Source organism: Xenopus tropicalis, chromosome 6, assembly GCF_000004195.4.
Source record: "Xenopus tropicalis strain Nigerian chromosome 6, UCB_Xtro_10.0, whole genome shotgun sequence".
NCBI lineage: Eukaryota > Metazoa > Chordata > Amphibia > Anura > Pipidae > Xenopus > Xenopus tropicalis.
In genome coordinates, this window is record NC_030682.2 from 52,724,466 (window position 1) to 52,744,954 (window position 20,489).

The 20,489-nt window shown below is 38.5% G+C and overlaps 1 protein-coding gene across 3 annotated transcripts in view; it reads right to left on the reverse strand.

Annotated features, from left to right (window-relative positions):
• tmem108 (transmembrane protein 108) overlaps positions 1-20,489 on the reverse strand; it is a 103,432-nt gene that overhangs the window by 44,547 nt on the left and 38,396 nt on the right. For 2 of the 3 annotated variants that reach the window (XM_002937746.5, XM_018094986.2), the window contains one exon: positions 9,814-9,899. In XM_002937746.5, coding sequence (XP_002937792.2) covers positions 9,814-9,853 — 40 coding nt within the window. In that variant the 5' untranslated portion in view covers positions 9,854-9,899. The remainder of the gene's footprint in view (positions 1-9,813; positions 9,900-20,489) is intronic. The other variant, XM_004915367.4, reaches the window with a different exon arrangement.

The window sequence follows — 20,489 nt, forward strand, 5'->3', positions numbered from 1 at the left end:
GGCCATACAGAAGCTTATTTATATAAACTGTAGAAGTGCTTTTGAAGCAAACGTGGATTGAGAAAGCAACCTATGTACCATTAGCAGAAAAGTGCATTATACATAAATTCACCCACAACCTTTACATTTTATAGTGTTAGCAGTCCTTCAAAATTACAGACTATTAACTGAATAACCAAGCCTTAGGGGCACATTTACTAATCCACAAACGTCCGAAAAGCGTCTGAATGCATTTTTTTCGCAATGATCGGTATTTTGCGATTTTTTCGTAAATTGTCGCAACTTTTTCGTAGCCATTACGACTTGCTTGTAAATTGTCGCAACTTTTTCGTATCCATTACGACTTGCTCGTAAATTGTCGCGACTTTTTCGTAGCCATTACGACTTGCTCGTAAATTGTTGCGACTTTTTCGTAGCCGTCGCGCTGAGTACGAAAGTTTTGGATTCATTCAAGCTTCAGTATCGTGATTTTCCTTGGGCCAGGTTGGAGTGCCATTGAGTCCAATGGGAGGCTTTCAAAATCAGGCAAAGTCGCAAAGGTTTGCCTGCCATTTATGAGCGCTCAATACGAAAAAGTCGCGACAATATACGAGCAAGTCGTAACGGCTATGAAAAAGTCGCGACAATTTACGAAAAAGTCGTGACGGCGACGAAAAATCGAAAAAAATACGAAAAAGTTGCAAAATGTTCGTTTCAAATCCGATTTTTTCCCATTCGGGATTCGGATTCGTGGATTAGTAAATCAGCCCCGTAGTGTTAACTCAGCAGCAGAAACTGCAGAAAAAGACTGCCTTATGCCAGTTTACAAACATACATTACAAGAATTGGTTTCTTACACAACAAGGATTATGATTGTTAGTTGGAATACCTAAATTGGACAAAACAGCATTGCCAATGAAGGACTCAGCCTACATTATATAATCTTTATGGTAGCATTTGAAAGGCAATTTCAAACGTAGTGGACACCAAGCGCTCCGGACTCCGGGGTCTCTCATAAAATCAAATCTTTATTGTTACATTAAAAGAAGGAACGCCTAACGCGTTTCGTGTGCCAAGCACACTTACTCATAGGCTTAAAACAACTGTACAACAAATTTGTATTTGAAAGCCAGCTGCCATACTGTTTCATAACATAAGTCACACAATCACAGGCTTTGGTAACTCATGAGCTTTTAAAGTAAAGAACGAGACAGAATAAACTAGGTAACAGACCTGGACTGGGCTTCAAAATAGTCCCTGGTATCTTAAGTAAAAAGAGGTCCAAGCAGCCCTTTACCAGCCCACTATATTTGCCAGAAGCCACAGATTGCCAGCTAAGGCAGTGTTTAGACACCAGTTAAAAGATAACTGAATACAACATTGCTCATAACAAACATGCTGCAATTATGGACAAGACTTCTATTCCTCAATTTATCTCCAGGGACTGGGCATCATGTTAAAACAGAAGGAACAAATGGTGTGAAGCGTAAAAATACTGCAGCACAGGTAAAAGTACAGCAACAGAAAATGAAACCTTTGGGGAAACGTCATCTTTTAGCGGGAAAATTATCCTATGGCTAATTAATGCCTGATGTCAAATTAGCAATAGAAAGGCTCAGGGAATAAAGGCTAAATGTCCTACAATAACTCAGTCAAAGCCCAGATCTCAATCCAGTTTAGATTATATTGCACTATATAAAAACCAAGGTGCATCTGTCTCACCTGAATAACCTGGGGTAAGTACATACTTTCCTCCAAAATACTTAAATACTTTAAATAATGAAAATACTTATACAGGTATAGGACCTTTTATCCAGAATGCTCGGGACCAAGGGTATTCCGGATAAGGGGTCTTCCTGTAAATTGGATCTTCATACCTTACGTCTTCTAAGAAAGCAATAAAACATTAATTAAACCCAATAGGATTATTTTACATCCAGTAAGGATTAATTATAGCTTAGTTGGGATCAAATACAAAGCACTGTTTTATTTTTACAGAGAAAAAGGAAATCAATTTAAAAATCTGAATTATTTGATTAAAATGGGGTCTATGGGAGACAGGCTTTTTGTAATTCGGAGCTTTCTGAATATCGGGTTTCTGGATAAGGGATCCCATACCTGTATTGCTGCAAAAGGTGGCTCTACAAATATTAGGCTAATGCCAAAAGGGGTTGATTCTTGAATAACTGCTGGCTGAGAATCAGCCCCTACACTGAAATCAGTATTCCCTGTACCTGCACCCAGAGCCATTGCGTCAGCTTGGGTGCAGGTACACCGAGTGGATTTCAGCTTTGAAATGCATTCTCGCCTGAAAATCACTCCATGTGCCTGCAACCAGGTCGACACAATGGCTTTGGGTGCAGGCATAGGATAAGGCTGAGGCCATTGTAGGGGCTGATTATGTGTATGCATTAGCCTAATATTTGTAGAGCCACCCTTTGCAGCAATTAAAATGCTTGCTTTTGCAAACAGTATATTTTAGCTTAAATTGTAACGGGTATTTTTTTATAACATAAAGTAATGTCACATTAAACAAAAAAAAAAGAAAGAGTTTCAGCGCTTACAAAAAAATCAATACAGGAGGATTTGTTATTCAATAAAATGAGAACTAGCCAAGCATTGTAGGTATATTTATAATATACATTGGTGCCTAATTCCAAAGCATTAAGAAAAAACATGATAAGGACCTGGTATATCTTAGTTTTAGTTTGAAGTGAGGTATTATTCCAGCATATATTTAAGAAATTTGATGTCAAGCAAAGCAGTGTGATTAAGTTTTTCCGTAAAGCTGATTCAACCCCAGGGTATAAGGAGATAGGCTAGATTAATTTCACTTCATGACAAAACGAGTTACACGAAGATTAAAAATGCTTGGTAATACTGATCTACAAAGGTGAAAAGTGACATCTCTCGTGGGAGAATTCTATTTTTGCCAGAGTGAATATGAGTGGCTTTAATTTAAATCTATGAGCAGACAGGGTGTGTTATTACTGCCTGCTGTGAGCTGTCGGAAAGCCTGTCTGCCACAATCCTGTGTGCAGCGATGGTACAGCCCTGATCAGTTTGCACATTAATCTCTATCCATACAATTCATTATAGACAAAAGGCAAATGGTTTGATCCAGTGATGAACAAAAGTAAGTGGCAGCACTGCTTATGCACAAGGCACAGTATTGTATATCTAGACAGTGTGCACTTAAAGGAGTCCCTCCAGCCCTTATATCATTGAGAAGACTCTTCCAATTCTAGATGGGGTCATCAATAGGCCCTGATTTATACATTGGGACTGTAGACCTTTTTATAATAGAAAAACGACACTTGGAATTTAACAGCCCGGTTCCTTCTGGCTGTTGTAGAAATATATATAATTCTTTTGTGGGGTACAAAGAATATGGAAAAATATGCTTTCTGAGATTACTGTTTGAAAATAATGAACATCATGTATGCCTGGCAAGCATACCCATGGAATATTTAATACTAATATTCTACTAGTAATGCTAATACTTTAATTTACTTTAATATTCTGGTTAAAACAGCTAGAGAAAGAGCGCTAAGTTAATTTAGCGGATGGGGTTTATGGGCCATGCTTTTGATACCCCAAGTGACAATCATAAGTTAATGGGAAATGATTCCTTGTGATTCCTTGTGACTGGAGCCCAAAACTGCACTGCATACTCAAGGTGAGGCCTTACCAGGGACCTATAAAGAGGCAAAATTATGTTTTCATCCCTTGAGTCAATGCCCTTTTTTAAGACAGTACTTTTATTTTCATAGGTGAAAGGAGAAGTTAATATATCTAAGCATTTAAAAACAAGTTTCTTCCAAATGAATTATTTTCTCATAGACATAAAACATATTAGGGTTGATTCACTAAAGAAGCAGTGAAGAATCTGTGATAAAATATTAAATAATGTAAAGGGCTTAAACAGATGTGTCATACTCAGTAAACTGCAAGTGCTGACATGTTGTATAGCATAAATAAATGAAATAATGTATAGAGATTTTACATTACATGCTCAAGTAGCATTGCTTATGGATATGCTTTAAAATGGTAATGAAGTTTGGCCCCATTACACTAATGATTTTATGGTTCACATTTTGTCAAATGTCCAGATTCTTTTTTACCCAGATAGAAATAGAAATCATCCCAAACTGCATTAGTGCTTTGTTTCTTGTATTGCCACATGCTAATAGAAACATAAAAGGCCTGTTATGATGGCTGATTGGTGCAATCCATTTTATCAAACAAATGTTCAACATCAGGATTTCCTCTTAGATGAAGCTAAAGCCATGATTCACTATTGTGTGTTACTTGAACCAAGAGAAATGAAACAATTAAATTTGACATTCTATGCCAACTACTTTAGCTCTTTTTAAGTATTTATGAACAGTGGAAGACTCTAATAATCTGTTCGCTTAGTGAGAATCTGATGTAGCAATTACACTGTGTTTAATTGTGTGATGAAAACACAAATCCAAGCTTACATCAAACGTTCAATGATCACAAATGTGATTCATCCTTAGAATGATTTAGTAGCACAGATTACTCCTGTTTATGTCAGAAACATTCTAAATAAAGCCTTGAACAGATGCTCTTCTAGAAAGTAGTAATTTTAAGAGCAGCAGATCATAAAAATTGCTCTCTCATCCCTCCCACCTGGAACCATTTATGTATGAAGCTTGGTTGGAGAGTGATTCACTATTTAACAATGCAATACACCACAGATCAAATGAAATCAGAGACGGATCCACATCATAATATAATCTGATTTGTTTTTACAGCATTGCTATATCATAGACAAGATTGCTTTCCCCACCATGTCATCTACTTGGACTTTGCTAAAGCGTTTGATACAGTACCTCACAGAAGGTTAATGATCAAATTAAGGAATATTGGCCTAGAACATAATATTTGTAATTGGATAGAGAACTGGCTGAAGGATAGAGTACAAAGAGTGGTTGTAAATGGAACATTTTCTAATTGGACCAGTGTGGTTAGTGGAGTACCGCAGGGGTCAGTCCTTGGTCCTTTGCTTTTTAACTTGTTTATTAATGACCTGGAGGTGGGCATAGAGAGTACTGTTTCTATTTTTGCTGATGACACTAAATTGTGCAAAACTATAAGTTCCATGCAGGATGCTGCCGCTTTGCAGAGCGATTTGACAAAATTAGATAACTGGGCAGCAAACTGGAAAATGAGGTTCAATGTTGATAAGTGCAAAGTTATGCATTTTGGTAGAAATAATATAAACACAAACTATCTACTGAATGGTAGTGTGTTGGGGGTATCCTTAATGGAGAAGGATCTAGGGGTTTTTGTTGATAACAAGTTGTCTAATTCCAGGCAGTGTCATTCTGTGGCTACTAAAGCAAATAAAGTGCTGTCTTGTATAAAAAAGGGCATTGACTCAAGGGATGAGAACATAATTTTGCCCCTTTATAGGTCCCTGGTAAGGCCTCACCTTGAGTATGCAGTGCAGTTTTGGGCTCCAGTCCTTAAGAGGGATATTAATGAGCTGGAGAAAGTGCAGAGACTGCAACTAAACTGGTAAAGGGGATGGAAGATTTAAACTATGAGGTTAGACTGTCGAGGTTGAGGTTGTTTTCTCTGGAAAAGAGGCGCTTGCGAGGGGACATGATTACTCTGTACAAGTACATTAGAGGGGATTATAGGCAGTTGGGGGATGTTCTTTTTTCCCATAAAAACAATCAGCGCACCAGAGGTCACCCCTTTAGATTAGAAGAACGGAGCTTCCATTTGAAGCAGCGTAGGTGGTTTTTCACGGTGAGGGCAGTGAGGTTGTGGAATGCCCTTCCTAGTGATGTGGTAATGGCAGATTCTGTTAATGCCTTTAAAGGAACAGTAACACCAAAAAATGAAAGTGTATAAAAGTAACTAAAATATAATGTGCTGCTGCCCTGCACTGGTAAAAGTTGTGTGTTTACTTCAGAAAGTCTACTATAATTTATATAAATAAGCTGCTATGTAGCCATGGAGGCAGCCATTCAAAGGAGAAAAGGCACAGGCACATAGCAGATAACAGATAAAACACTATTGTATTTTACAGAGCTTATCTGTTATCTGCTATGTAACCTGTGCCTTTTCTCCTTTTTTCCAGCTTGAATGGCTGCCCCCGTGGCTACACAGCAGCTTATTATATCAATTATAGTAGTGTTACTGTAGCAAACACACCAGTTTTACCAGTGCAGGGCAACAGTGCATTATATTTTTATTACTTTAAAGCTCTTTCATTTTTTAGTGTTACTGTTCCTTTAAGAGGGGCCTGGATGAGTTCTTGATCAATCAGAATATCCAAGGCTATTGTGATACTAATATCTACAGTTAGTATTAGTGGTTGTATTTATAGTTTATGTATGTGAGTGTATAGATTGGTAGGTGTGGGTTAGATGTGCTGGGTTTACTTGGATGGGTTGAACTTGATGGACACTGGTCTTTTTTCAACCCTATGTAACTATGTAACTAGTTCAGCAATTTTAGCAAGATATCTTTTATTAAACATCAAATTACTGACTGTTTATGTGCTGGTTGCATTGGCTGGCTGTGGTTGTTATAGCCATTCATACTTAGATCTTCTGTTTGGCACATTTCAAATGCTTTAGCCAAATCCAAGTAGATCACTTCCACTGTCACTCTATGTCTAGACTTCAGCTCACCTACTCATAGAAGGCAATTAAAATTATGCTGGCACAAACTCTTAGTACTGTGATATGATGCTGTTGTACTTTAATTCTCTGCTCAACAAAAAGATGCAGGGTTTTATATTTCACATGACCAGTAGTCCCATGGTATATGGGGTGTACTCTCTATTGCCATTTTCCAGCTGGCAAATGTGGCTGTGCAGCCTGTCATTGAACTAAATGAAATCTATTAGTCACTAACAGTAACAACTGGTGGATTTTGGCAGGAGAACACTCAGAAATCCACTCAGAAATCCACATGTCACTACTCATGTCAGACATACTGCATTCATGTAAATGACAGACTGCCAAGCCAGCAGAGAATAAGCCATTTGTCATGGGCCTTAGGCAATGGTGGCCTAATGGAGCAATCTTTTAGTCCAGGCCTGATAACTAACCAGACTAATTTTCCAATAAGTGGTCCATATCTGAGAAACAGAGCACATTCCCAGAATACAGTGTGTTGGGATTACTTCAGAGAGATGAAGCGGTATCATTAGGTAATAAATCAGTGCATATTTAAAAATAAAGGCGTAACTTGAAGAAATATAATGAACAGAGCAAGGTTTGCTACTATACTATAGCAGCCAAATATCAGGAAGCATTTACTGGTCACCTGTTTAAAAAAAAAAAGAACTTATTGGTTGCTATGAGGAAGTGCACATGGCAAACTATTGGGGGGCAAACAAGCATTTAATCTGATTACTGTGCGCAATACTTTATGGGATTCTATACATATAGGTTTAATTTTAGTCCAGTAGTATTGCCGCTCCTAATTTTATTAATAGAAATGTCTAGATAAATATCTGATGAAAATGAACCTATGGGTAAACATTTACTAATAAAACATTTTAATTACTGATAGTAAAAATGAATCCAATTTAAGCCAACATACTCCCAAATTGTTCAGTATTTTTCCTCTATAACACATGCTTCTGAAAAATTACATATAGGCAACCTCTTTCAGACATTTTTGCACATTTTTCAGTTTATTTTAGAAATTCAGGCAAATTCAGATGTGGTCTCAGCCAGACAAAATCAAATTTCTGTAGTTACAGGAAGACAATGCCGAAAAATGTATTACTCATATGGACTAACACATAAATCATTCCAGATCGACATCTAGTTAAAGCTTTGATAAGATCAGTGGGTAATTCTGTTACTCTCCCTTTAAGCATTGTTGGCATGGAAGGAAAAAACAAATGCAGCAGCACTATTATAACTTATTTACCTTTCAGATCAGCTCATAGTTGCATGAATGGCCTTGAATAAATCCACTAATTTCCACCAAAATTTACATTTAGATGAAAAATGTTTTTTCCTAAATTGTTGTGTATTATAGTAAACATATTTTCACCTATTATCCCTATAATATCCTTATATATTTTAAGGCTTTATATTTTTTGCAACAATTATATTCTTTAGACTTGGTTACCCAGATTTATCCAGTGTGTTGCCCTTTAAGATTTGCTAAATGTCATTGTTAAGAATCTGGTTGTATTGCTGTTTAATTATGAGAAAATGTATACTGGTATACTTTACTGCTACGCTGCAAGTTGGAGTGACATCATCCCCCTCCCTTTCCTCCCCCAGAAACCAATCAGCAGAGCAATGGGAACGTAGCAAAATAGCAGCTCCCAGTAGATACCAGAATAGCACTCAATAGTAAGAAATCCAAGTCCGTTTGGGACTCCTCCAGTTACATGGGAGTAAGTTATCTGAAACTAGTTCTATTGTGTAGAACTGTCTCTTTCTGAAAGCTCTTTCCGAAAGCTCAGGCTGCCTAGACACCAATAAAAAAATCAGTTTGTCTACCTCTCAAAGGTCCCTCTTCTACTTTCCCTGACTACTCATACCATTGCAGCAGGGTTGTGTGCAGGGTTGTATTTATATATATAGGGCCCAGCTTTAGTAAGGACATCTATTGCAGGGCCAAACATGTGGCGCACCTAAGGCACACCCCTGCCCTTGTTTGACCCCCCTGCTGTGCAAAAGTAACAAGTGGGAAGTTTAATTTCATCAATTCTCTCTTAGCTGGGGGGAACTAGTGGTGGGCAGGAAGAAGTATATGGCTATCGCCCCCTCTGTTGGACCCTACGCACATGCCCCTTCTGTCTACCACTCAGGACCAGAACTAGGGTTAGGCAGAAGAGGCACCTGCCTAGGGTGCAACAGTGAGGAGGCGCTAGGCAGGTAACTCTGTTGCCAACCCCTAGCCACTAATTTCCTGTTCGATCCCCCCTCTGCATGCTGTCTGCCCACTTTAGTGCTGTGCTCCCCCCTCAATGGTGCGCATGTGCGCGTTCATGCACTCGCATGGAGGGGATGTAGCAGTGGGGGCGAGGTGGCCGGATGGGTCGCCTATTGTGCCTTCTGCTACCAGTCTTACCTCCACCCATGGGTTCATGTGTAAATATAATATAAATTCCCCCAGTTGGAGAGGTGGTGCCTTGTTGCCAGGCAGTGTCACATGCACTTTATAGAAACTCTACTGTGTGCAACAATTTCCAAGAGGGGTGCTTCTGGGTCTGGTGCCTTAGATACTGCCCTGATTGTATAGGCAGTCATCTTTCCTCCAGCCAAGACCTCTGTCAACCTTAGAAGGCATTATTAAAGGAGACACAGAAACTGCTTTTAACTGCAATTACATTTACAATAACTTTAAAATTATTTATATATATTGGAAATCTCCTTAGACATAAATTTTCTACATTGTGCATAGAATTAAAATGTTTTCTCAACTAATTATTACTATTGTACTGAAATCTATATAATAGATTTGGTGGTCACCAGAAGACGATCAAATGGTACATCACAGTGTACATTTAGGTAACCACTGCCGCCGACTTCTTACGAAGAAGTAAGAATGAAAGGGGAACTAACATGAAAATGAAAACTTAATGAGATGAATTATACTTTATATAGTTTGGTCAAATACATTGTTGTGTGCTTCTCCTTTGCTTAATTACTGTATTATAGCTAATTGTTTCAGAACAAAGCTGCACAAAGAGATAGATTGCTGAGAGGGGGAAAGTGACGAGTAACTTGATTATTTCAGAAACAGTACAGAATTTTTTAATCAATAAATTATAAAGTGAAGGTGAACATGCTGATGGTGATTTCAGTCTTTACTTACTAAACAGATGGCAACAGAGGGCCTGTGAACTTCTCTTCATGGTATCATCTGCTCCTTCTTGTCCTCTAGTTTACTCATCATTCTGTCTGGGAGACAAAAGAGAGAAGAGTCATCCCTATTCACCTGCTGATCACTATTTTATGAAAGTCACCTTTATCACCACAAATGTTTCTTCTCATAAAGCAGTCACAAGGCATTATACCAGGTCTGTTTAAATAAACTCAATTATAGTAGGCAACACGTGGAGAATCCAACATTGTTATTGGGAGTCGTTGTATTGTCATGCCTCTGTATATAGAAATCCTTTGTAATAGGCGAAAAGTAAACCACAATAACACAGTTTCCCTATAACAAAACTATAATAGAAGGGCTTCACTGAGAGACAAATTAAAATCTGTTTTTTAACTCCTTTTGAGGTATATAATACATCATATCCACTGCAGAATATAGAGATGTGTGTAACTGGTAAACTGCTCATTCCCTACTTAACCTGTTATCATTTTCATTTCAAATGGATACATAATTTTATGATTTTGGCTACAAAGACCTAGACCACAAAAAAAAGTAAAGGAAACACAGAAATTAAAATGGGAAGTGGAAGGAATAATATTAAAAGGAATGTTAATATGGCTGCTCACTCCAAATGTTTCTGGACTATACCTCCTCAGTATAATATCAAGGGTTAAAGCATGCTGGGAGCTATAGTCCAGCAGCACTGAGAATGAATTCTCAAAGGATAAATAAAGCCTTAAAATGAATAGGGCTAACATTCTATATTTTATATTCTGAATTTACTAAATCAGCAAAAAAGTGCAGCAGCCCTATGACAGTAATGATCCACATCTTTGAAGTTGTCCATGGTTTGTCCATGAGTCTTGTTAAGCCATCATCTATATAACTGACACTCACATGCTCAGTGTGTTGGGCAGCTGTTAAGAAGCCAATCTTAGGGGTTGTCAGAAATCATCAAGCAGAAAATGTGGTTTGTCTGTTATAAAAGCTACAAGGCTGTATATAAGCTTCTGATGCAGAATGTGATGGTTTGTCGTGCAGGGTGATTCTGAATGAATTACTAATTAGCCTTATATTCTTATTTTTATATTATTGTTATATGTAATGTATAGTGTGAGTTTGTCGCTAAACTCAGGCAACTGACAGTAGCCCAGAGAATGTGCTGTATATTGCATCTTGAGAAACACAGATATTCACTGCTGAAGGACTGCGGTCATCTTGGGCTAGTACAGAAGCCAAAAACATTTAAGGACTGATTTATGATCCCTTGAGCCTCACTTGAAAGCTGGCAAGATCTTTATTTTTGTCAGAAACCCACTAGTTGGGAAAAAAAATTATTTTTTCTAAATTCAGTTTGGCAAACCAAGTAACTGCAGAAAATGCAAGTGAGTTTAGGAACTCGCTTGCAGTAACTGTAACCAATTTTAAAGTGGACCTGTCACCCAGACATAAAAAGCTGTATAATAAAAGCCCTTTTCGAATTAAACATGAAACCCAAAATCATTTTTTTATTACCACATCCATATCCATTATAAAGGCAATTAAAAATCCCAGCTGTCAATCATATATTGCCTGTCCCGCCTCTATGCCTTAGGCATAGGGGTGGGGCAGAGAGTTACTTTCACGTTCAATTCAGGACTTCTTAGATGTTGCTGCACTCCTCACATTCCCCCTCCCTCCTCACCATGTAATTTTGTAACCAGTGCATGGATATGGGCATCAGGTCCCCCCATACTGGCACAGAAACAAGATTTTGGCAGGATGCAATGCCTGCTTTGATAACAGTGTCCACAAAATGGCCCCTGCCTACTTGCTGCAATTGTGAATTCCAAGGCTGAAGAAAATAAGATTAAAATAATTTATATAGTGTAAGTAAAGTTTATTTTTCTTGACAAACACAATAGAAATCAATTTGGAATAATTTCTTAAGGTGACAGGTCCCCTTTAAGGCACTATATCAATAATATGGCACAGTGTGTACTATATCTAGCCTAATTCTTTTTTAAGCTGTATTTCCCCTGTAAATCAATGCAATTTAATAAATCGTTTTCCCATCTTAGGCAAAAAGATTCTCTAATTCTCTACATATACCTGGATCCCACAAATGTAATGAGATTTCTGCTGGAAATATTAAATAGATATTTTCCCCACACCAAACACCTAAATAACACTATATCTGCCCAGCTGCTGATTGATCGATGCACCATACTGACTGAATCTGCCCAGCAATCTCTGTATGTTTTGCTAACATCAAACAATGAGAAGAAAGAATTGGTGGTGCGGGAAATGTCTGAAAAGTAATTTGATGTTTTCTAAAGTTGTGCCATTTCCTTAGTGGAATAGCTAAGGGCAATAAACCTCTTTAATATCTCTTTGGCAGAAAACAATTGATTTACACTTTATTTTCAAGATATTTAATCTGATGAAATTAGATTCTGATCATGCTTGGTAGAATTTTTTGCCAAATGACGTTATTTTCCACGAGGGTCAGTTTGTGATGATTAATGTGTTTTACTCAGTATTACTGAGAACTTAGTTTCTTAAAAATAAATCAATTCAAATGGTTATTGTGATGGATACAGAAAAACTACTAATGATCTGATTTCTGTCTAAAACCCCAAGTCGACAGGATTAAGGACTTCTCCAAGGTGTGTCTGTATAGACAATAGGAATCAGATAAATACTGATATTCCTAGTGGCTCCAGCAAGCCTGCGCATGCTTCCATGAGAACAATAGGCAGAGCCAGGGAGAGATAATCCAGTTATCCCATCATGATACCTCTGCATAATAACAATAGGGATTAGCTGGGAGGATGGGCCAACAGGGGCATAAAAAGAGTCCCAAAGAGAGCTTGGAGGTCAGTCTTCAGAGAGAGGAAAGGTCTCCTGCACTTTGGATCAGCTGCTTCAGTTACTCTTGGGCCATCAATTTATTTAGACTGTGGATATACTTCTGTGGGACTTTCAAACTGTCTTTTTTGTTATTTTACTTCCTTAGAAGAATTTGTCGCTCTATGATGTCATTGGACTTTACAAAAATAAAGTGCTAGAATGCCACAAGGTTTCTTTACAGTGCTTGGACATACAGTTGTTAGATCATTTTCATGACCTTATTATGAATGCCAGTATAGAGAAACTACTAAATGCTGCAAAACATTTATTTTGGGTAGTGTTGCACAGAGCAACAACTAGGAGCTAAAGCTTTTTTTTCGCAAGTATTTTATACAAAGTTCACCAACCATTTTTCATTTTTGAACCTATAGACCTTATACTATTTCTTTTTATAGTCAGTTTTACCACTAGCAGAAATTAGCTTGTCCATCTTTCAATTTCAAGATGAAATAGAGGTATGGGATCTGGAAGCCTGTTATCCAGAAAGCTCTGGGAAAGGCCATTTCTCATAGAGTCCACTTTAAGCAAATAATTCAGATTTTTAAAAATGATTTCCTTTTTCTCTGTAATAATAAAATAGTAGCTTGTATCTGATCCTAAGATAATAATTAATCCACATGGAAGGCAAAACAATCCTATTTGGTTTATTTCATATTTAAATAATATTCAGCAGATTTAAGGTATGGTGATCCCAATTACAGAACGATCCCTTATCTGAAAACCCCAGTTTCTGAGCATTCTGGAAAACAGGTCCCATACTTTTACTTTGAATATTAAATTTTTCATATTATGTTTAATGTCTGCTTGGAAGATTTCTTAAACATGTATAACATCCAAGGCTAATACAGTTTAACAGGTAATATGTATTGGTTTATATAGTTTATATATATATATATATGAGATATATGTTTAGATGTTAAGCATGAGTATACACTCATGCTTAACATCTAAACATATATATATATATATATATATAGAAAGCAAAAAATGTAAGAATGCCGCACTCACAGGGCTTAGTGTAGAAAAATAGAGTAGTTTATTCAAGCAAAAACCTTTAGGTTTGGCATTCTTACCTTTTTTGCTTTCTAAACTACAGCTCTAATACTGCACCCAGGCGATCTTTGACTCCATCAGACGTGAGTGCCTGTTGCTTGGACTTCTATATATATATATATATATATATACAAGAAAGAGTGGAGCACACCCTATAGAGGTTTAAATGCCTTGGGTGCTGGCCAAAATAAGGACAAATAGGGACAGAGAACCGCACACACAAGGACTTAACAATAAAGTGAAAAAATGTATTGAAAAAAAAAATATATATATATTATATATGTGCACTGAGGGTTCATTTGGAAGGGGTGGAACTTGATGGTATTCTATGCTGCAGCTATGGGATTAGGAACCCAAGATCCTGAAAGCTTTGAATTACAGAAAGGACATCTCAAAAAACAATTTTATCTATTAAAAATGTATCTAGAATCATCTAACATGCTTATTATTGTATAGTAGTATTTGCCAAAAGTAAATATATTTTCTCATGTACATTAAAGTGAATCTAAACATTTCACACCATCATACAGAAGTCTATGACAACGTTTCCTTACCTGAATCAATATCTGAGGTAATACAACATACCATCAAACCTGTATTAAACCTGCTGTCACATTTTCACATTCAATATCATATCATAAAAACAGTCTTAACCTATAAAATAAGTAGAGTCTGGGGGGGGGGGGGGATAGTAACCTCAGAGCTAATATGATACAAAAATACCCTTGGTTCGCATAACGCATGTGTCAAATACACTACAGGTATATAAGTGCAGCCCCCCAAAAATACACACATAATTTGGATATTCATACCTTAAGTCTACTAAAAATTATTTAAACATGAAATAAACCCAATAGGATAATTTTGCCTCCAATAAGAATAAATAATACATTAGTTGGCATCAAGTACAAGGTACCATTTTATTATTATAGAGAAATCTATAATATCTATAAGGAAATCATTTTTAAAAATATGTTTTGATTAAAATGAAGTCTATGGTAGATGGCCTTCACAAAATTCAGAGCTTTCTGGATAACTGGCTTCCGGATAACAGATCCTATACCCGTACCAATTTTTTATACAGAGTTCTCTCAAAAATGAAGTTTTTTGCTGAGCTTTTTGCAGTACAGATGGCAGTCTTGATTTATAGTGACTTGGAAGCAAATCTCAGGAGTGTTTTGCAGCTTTGTTGAGAGGAACTTACCATCTGGTAACTGACATGTATTCCTCAGTATGTAAAGAGGTGAAGGTTGCAGTGCTGAGGCTTTAGCTATTTGGTTTAGTGCACTGTCCTTATCCCTCATTTCTTCCTCATAACAGTGACAGTGGTTCTATGTTGCTGTGTGCTTAATAGGGATTATTAGAATATTTTCAATTTGTCTTTGACTCTGTCAGTGAGAAAGTGGTTGCATCCCTTTGTTTTCTAGCTTATTTTTTGTAAGCGATCACTTGTATTTGATACGTCTAGAACTTTAGCATTTAGTCAAGTGCAGGGCCCAGAGGCTGTCTTCCAACCCCCCCCTCCGACCCCAGGATCGCCCACAAGTGGGTCCTTTCATCTTAGACCCAGAGCACACGGGACATGTGCCCAGTGCTCCAAATATAACAAAACTTCAGGAGAGGCTGGGTGGCATTCCGCCTTTTAATTTGTGCCATTCTAGGTCAAGGCCTTTGTGGCCTTGCCACAAATCCATTCCTGGTCAAGTGAGTCCACATAGAGTCAGTCACATATGCATTTTACTGTGAAAGAAAGTTGTGCTCAGACTGAACAATGACTGGCGGTAACAGATGTCAGCAGATCTAGGCCATTGGCAAGCTCCAGCCATTAACAGAATGAAGAAGTTTAGGAGGGGAATCTCCTAAACTCATAATGTGACCTGAAGGTGTTTATGGCATAAGAATGCAGATAAGAGAGACAAAGCTGCTGTGTTTACAGGTTACTGGCTTGATAAGCCTATCGCCTTAATGTCCCATGGTGAGATTGGTCGCCCACGATAAATCTCTGCTATCGCGGGGTGACTAATCTCCCCCAAAAAGCCGTTCCACCTGTAACCAAGAGGAATTGCTGATGGAATGACCTACATATCGTTTCTGAAGTTGCGAAAAGTTGCCTGAAAGAGGAAACCAGCGATTCATAGTTCTTTCCACTGGCAATTCCCTTTGTTGCCAGTGGAAAGGCTTTCGGGGAGATTAGTGGCTGTGACACATGGAAAGATTAGTCGCCCTGCTGCTGATAATTTGCTCTATGTTTTAGCAGAGGCAGTTCTCAGTATTGTCTATGGCAGGGTATTTTCTGGAGTTTAGTGGCCTTGAAAAACTAGCTGCTACTAATAGACCAGTGTGTCTTCACCCTAAAGCTGGCCATACACGTGGCGATCTGACGATGTTTTGTGCGACCGTCGGTCGCACGAAACATCGTCAGATCCGCCACACACAGTCAGGGCTGAAACAGCAGATAAGGAGGTAGAAACAATAGGATTTCTACCTCCTTCTGCCGATTCAGCCCTGACGGCAGATTTTGGTCAGGCGCCTTCTATGGCGCCCGATCAAAATTTTCTAACCTGGCCGATCAGCGAGTTGTCCGATATCAGCAGCTTCCTGCGATTTCGGTCGACTCGCCGGCATGCCATACACGCACCGAATATCGTACGAAACGAGGTTTCTTACGATAGTATCGGTGCATGTATGGCCAGCTTTAGGGTATAGGCTTATCAAGCCATTAACCTGTAAACACAGGTTTGTGTTTACAGCAGCTTTGTCTCTCATATCTGCATTCTCAAGCCATAAACACCTTCAAGTCAGATTATGACTTTACCCTTAAACTGTTTTTTTTTTCATAACAATAGGGTTTTCAACTGTATACATTGATGTATAACATATCACCTATCACCCCATGTCCAATTGATGCCATAAGGTTGTTAAGTTCATAAATATCAAGTGGCGAGTATGACTTGTGGGAAAGGGTCTTTTGCTGTGCCAGGCACTTAAGGTGCCGGCTTTGATAATCTTGCTTCAGCCTAGTGCAGTGTAAATAATTAAGTGAAGTGTCTGGTTGCTAAGGGTTACTGTACAGCTGCACGTTTGCACCATTATTAGTAAACGAGGGCCACTGTACACACTAACGAGCAGACTATTCCCACTGTTCCTTTTCCTTTGCCCATAGCTAATCTTACAGACCCAAGGCTGGAAATTATCCATACAGATGCATTTGAATACATAGAAACATTCATTATTAAGATACATTTTCTTTCAATAATGGAATAAAAAGGTAATCATAGCATCTTTATCCCCACGGGTTGGAGTAGGGGTTGGAATTATAATGAATTTCTTGCACAGGCAGACATATAAACCTTTATTGCTTTTAATCCCCCAAGTAGAAAAAGTCAATGAGTACAAATGATTAATAGAAATGATTAAATAAGGGTTTTGCATTGCTTGGCATTTACTAAGCCTCTCATAATCACCACTTTAAATAAAGGCTTGGATGCTGGAGCTCATAAAAACAAAATCTGACATGAGTTACAAATAATTGAGTTTGCCAATTACTGCAACATTTTCAATGAATTATTGTAGCACTTGGGCTAAGGGCAGAAAACCTGGTTCACCATATAGTGCTGAAAGATGCTGAAGATGATGGGAGCTGTGACTTTGCTGTGACAGCAAATAAAATAAGACCCCCTCTGTACTGTATCCAGTTTTAAAGAGACAGTGTTATTAAGAATTATTTTATCTTAATACAATGCAATTAGTCATTTACATTTAGACTGATTCCTAAATGATTATTTAATAAATGCAGAGACAAAAGAGTTTTGTTATGCACCAAAATATATTATTAAATGGAGATGATATAATATAAATCACAGAGTTTGTACCAGATCTAGTAAGCCATGGTAACCAATCAGCGGGTAGCTTTAAATATTCATCTGTTTGAAAGAAAGCATCTGATCTTTATAAATGGCACCAAGAGAAGGAAGTATCCAGCATAACCTGAGAGGGGGTAGCTCAGCTGATGCTATTGGCCTTCAGTTTAGCGTGGTGAACAGACCCTCACCCGTTTTTCCCAGAACCAGTACATGCGCAGCGAGCAAATATACTGCAATAGCTGAAACACAACTGTCCTAATGTGTGTGGCCACAATGGTCTTAGGGATGGTGTCAAGCCTTCTATCCTCCTATATTTAGTCTACTGCCAAGCGGGTGCCCTTAGAAAGTAATGAAGTAGTCATGGCCTCATAGACTACAACTCTTAGGGGCACATTTACTAATCCACGAATCCAAATCACAAATAGGAAAAAATCGTATTGGAAACGAAAATTTCGTAAGATCGCAAATATCACGAAAATGCTTACAAAAAAATCGTATTAGTCACGATAATATCGTATTGGCGATCCGAAAGTCACAAAATTTTCGTACGGAACAATTGTAAACAGCGGTAAAACCTTTCTGATTTTTTCGTGCAAACGTCCGAAAAAGTCGTGCAGTGTACGAAAAAGTCGTGCGCTGTACGAAAAAGTCGTGCGGACGCCCTAAAAAATCGTCTAAAATACGCTCGGAGCGTTCGCATGAACGCTCGTGCGTTCGTGCTTTTGTAAATGTGCCCCTTAGTGTCTCTCACTCCAAAAATACCCATGAAAGAAATGTCTAATCTGCTAAATTGCACCTCTTACAATTCCTTATAAAAGAGCGAGAACCTGCTGAATTACATATCCTAGCCTCCTCTAAAAATGATACCCAGTTGACTGAACTATATTTTTATTGCTCTAAAAGGAATGCACAAAGTACTAAAATACAACTCATTACTCCAAAGCACCAATTCTATTATGTTTTCCCACACAAACAGTAACATGTGACCACCATTATAAGTAACCTTGAAATTACATGACCTATAAAAAAAGCACTCAGCCTACAGCCTACAGCCTTTATACGGACATATGACTTCTAATAGTCTTACATATTACAGTAGGGGGTACTTTAACCTATATCATTTACTTTATGGTTCAAAATACATGCTTAATCACTGTCTGCTTTGCCCTCTTCTTCTGCAATTATTTTTAAAAGAGCAGTGATATTCTGTATTGTACTGTGCCCTATTCCCGGGCCAAAATATAAAAGTTTATATAGATTGCCATCGAACCCTATGCGCCTGTAACCACTAATAATGAATATGTATGAATAGAATGTCCGTATAACACTGACAAACATCATTTACAGATGTGATACAAGTAATATGTTTGGACAAAAGCTCTATCCATATTAATGAAACACTTAAGCTGAAGAACCATGGCAATAAATCTTTTTAAAAAAGCACTGCCGTCTATCTGTACATAGACTAGTTGGCACTGAATTCTAATGCATTCACTGCTAAAGTTTACTTTTTTTTGTCAAATTCAGATTTTATATCTTTCTGTATTCTTAACATGGCATCTGTAAATCAGTCTGGAACTGACAATAATAGTCACATACTCTAAAGCTTGCGGCAAAAGACTGATTTATTGGGAAAGCAATAAAGTAGCTGATGGCTTTTTTTGTACAGTGTATTACCAGCAATGTCTGTGCTGGACTGAATTTACACAAGTGTATATGTACAACATTTATTAAAAACTTCACAAAAGAGAATTAACAGAACTCAGACCGACATGCCGGCCAATAATTTCAAGTTACAACTAAAAATTCACCCCCCCCCCAGTCCACTGGCCAAATGTCCTGATGAAGATCCTGACATATGGACAAAAGCATTCTCAGTCCTGGGAAGAGTCTATGATTTTGCCGTGGATTTCCGGAAGAGGACGATGGAAAATCAAAACCATTTACATCCTTTTGCTCCCGGGGGTCTGAAGGAGCAAAATCCAACATAGTTAGCTTGGCAGGTCCAGAAAGCTCTAAGTCCCATGTAAGAACCCAGTCTAATAACAACGTGACAACTCCCAGAAAACCTGGGAGAAACACATTATTACCTGAACTATGGCCCCATGGGGATCCCAGTTGAGAGCACAAATAACCAGTAAGCCAGGCAGCAGCTAACAGGGTAAGGGCGGCTAATGTGGGCCCTGGTATCATGGCAGTGGGATGCGCAGCTTGGCCAACTCACTAATCATTGCCCTCACCATGGTGTCTACAGAGGTGTTAGGGTGCCCAATGGTCTGCTTGCACCGGAACTGCCACAGGAAATACTTAAAGACCGACACAATGATGTAGGTGTGGTCAGCACTGTAGGCGGCGTTATCTAGCGTTCCATAGGCCAGGTGAGCGTATCCGGCCACTTTGAGAGAAGGAAACTGTAACTCTGTTGCTAGGGAACGCCTGACCGCTGTTGACACTGGGCAGTCAACCAAAAAATGGCATTGAGTTTCCTCAACAGCACAACCCCAGGGGCACACCCTGTCCGGCCGAGAGAGGTGCCGGTAATTACCCCGCACCTTCAGTTTCCCATGCAGAGACAGCCACTGAACATCGTACAGTTTGGGAGGTAACGATTTGCTGTTCAAGAGACGAAGTGAGCGCTCTGCGGTGTCACCGATGCAGTCACTGAGCACAGGGGCAGCAACAAAATAACCCTGAACAATCTCACTATACAGGGCCTTTCGGGGGACCGTATCGAGCTGGCGCTTGGACAAGGCCCACTTCCTGACCCATACCAAAGCAGTGATGACATATTCAGGAATGTTGCAATTTTTCCGTCTGACTTGGGTCAACCTTTCTCCCTTATACCACTTGGTGAGG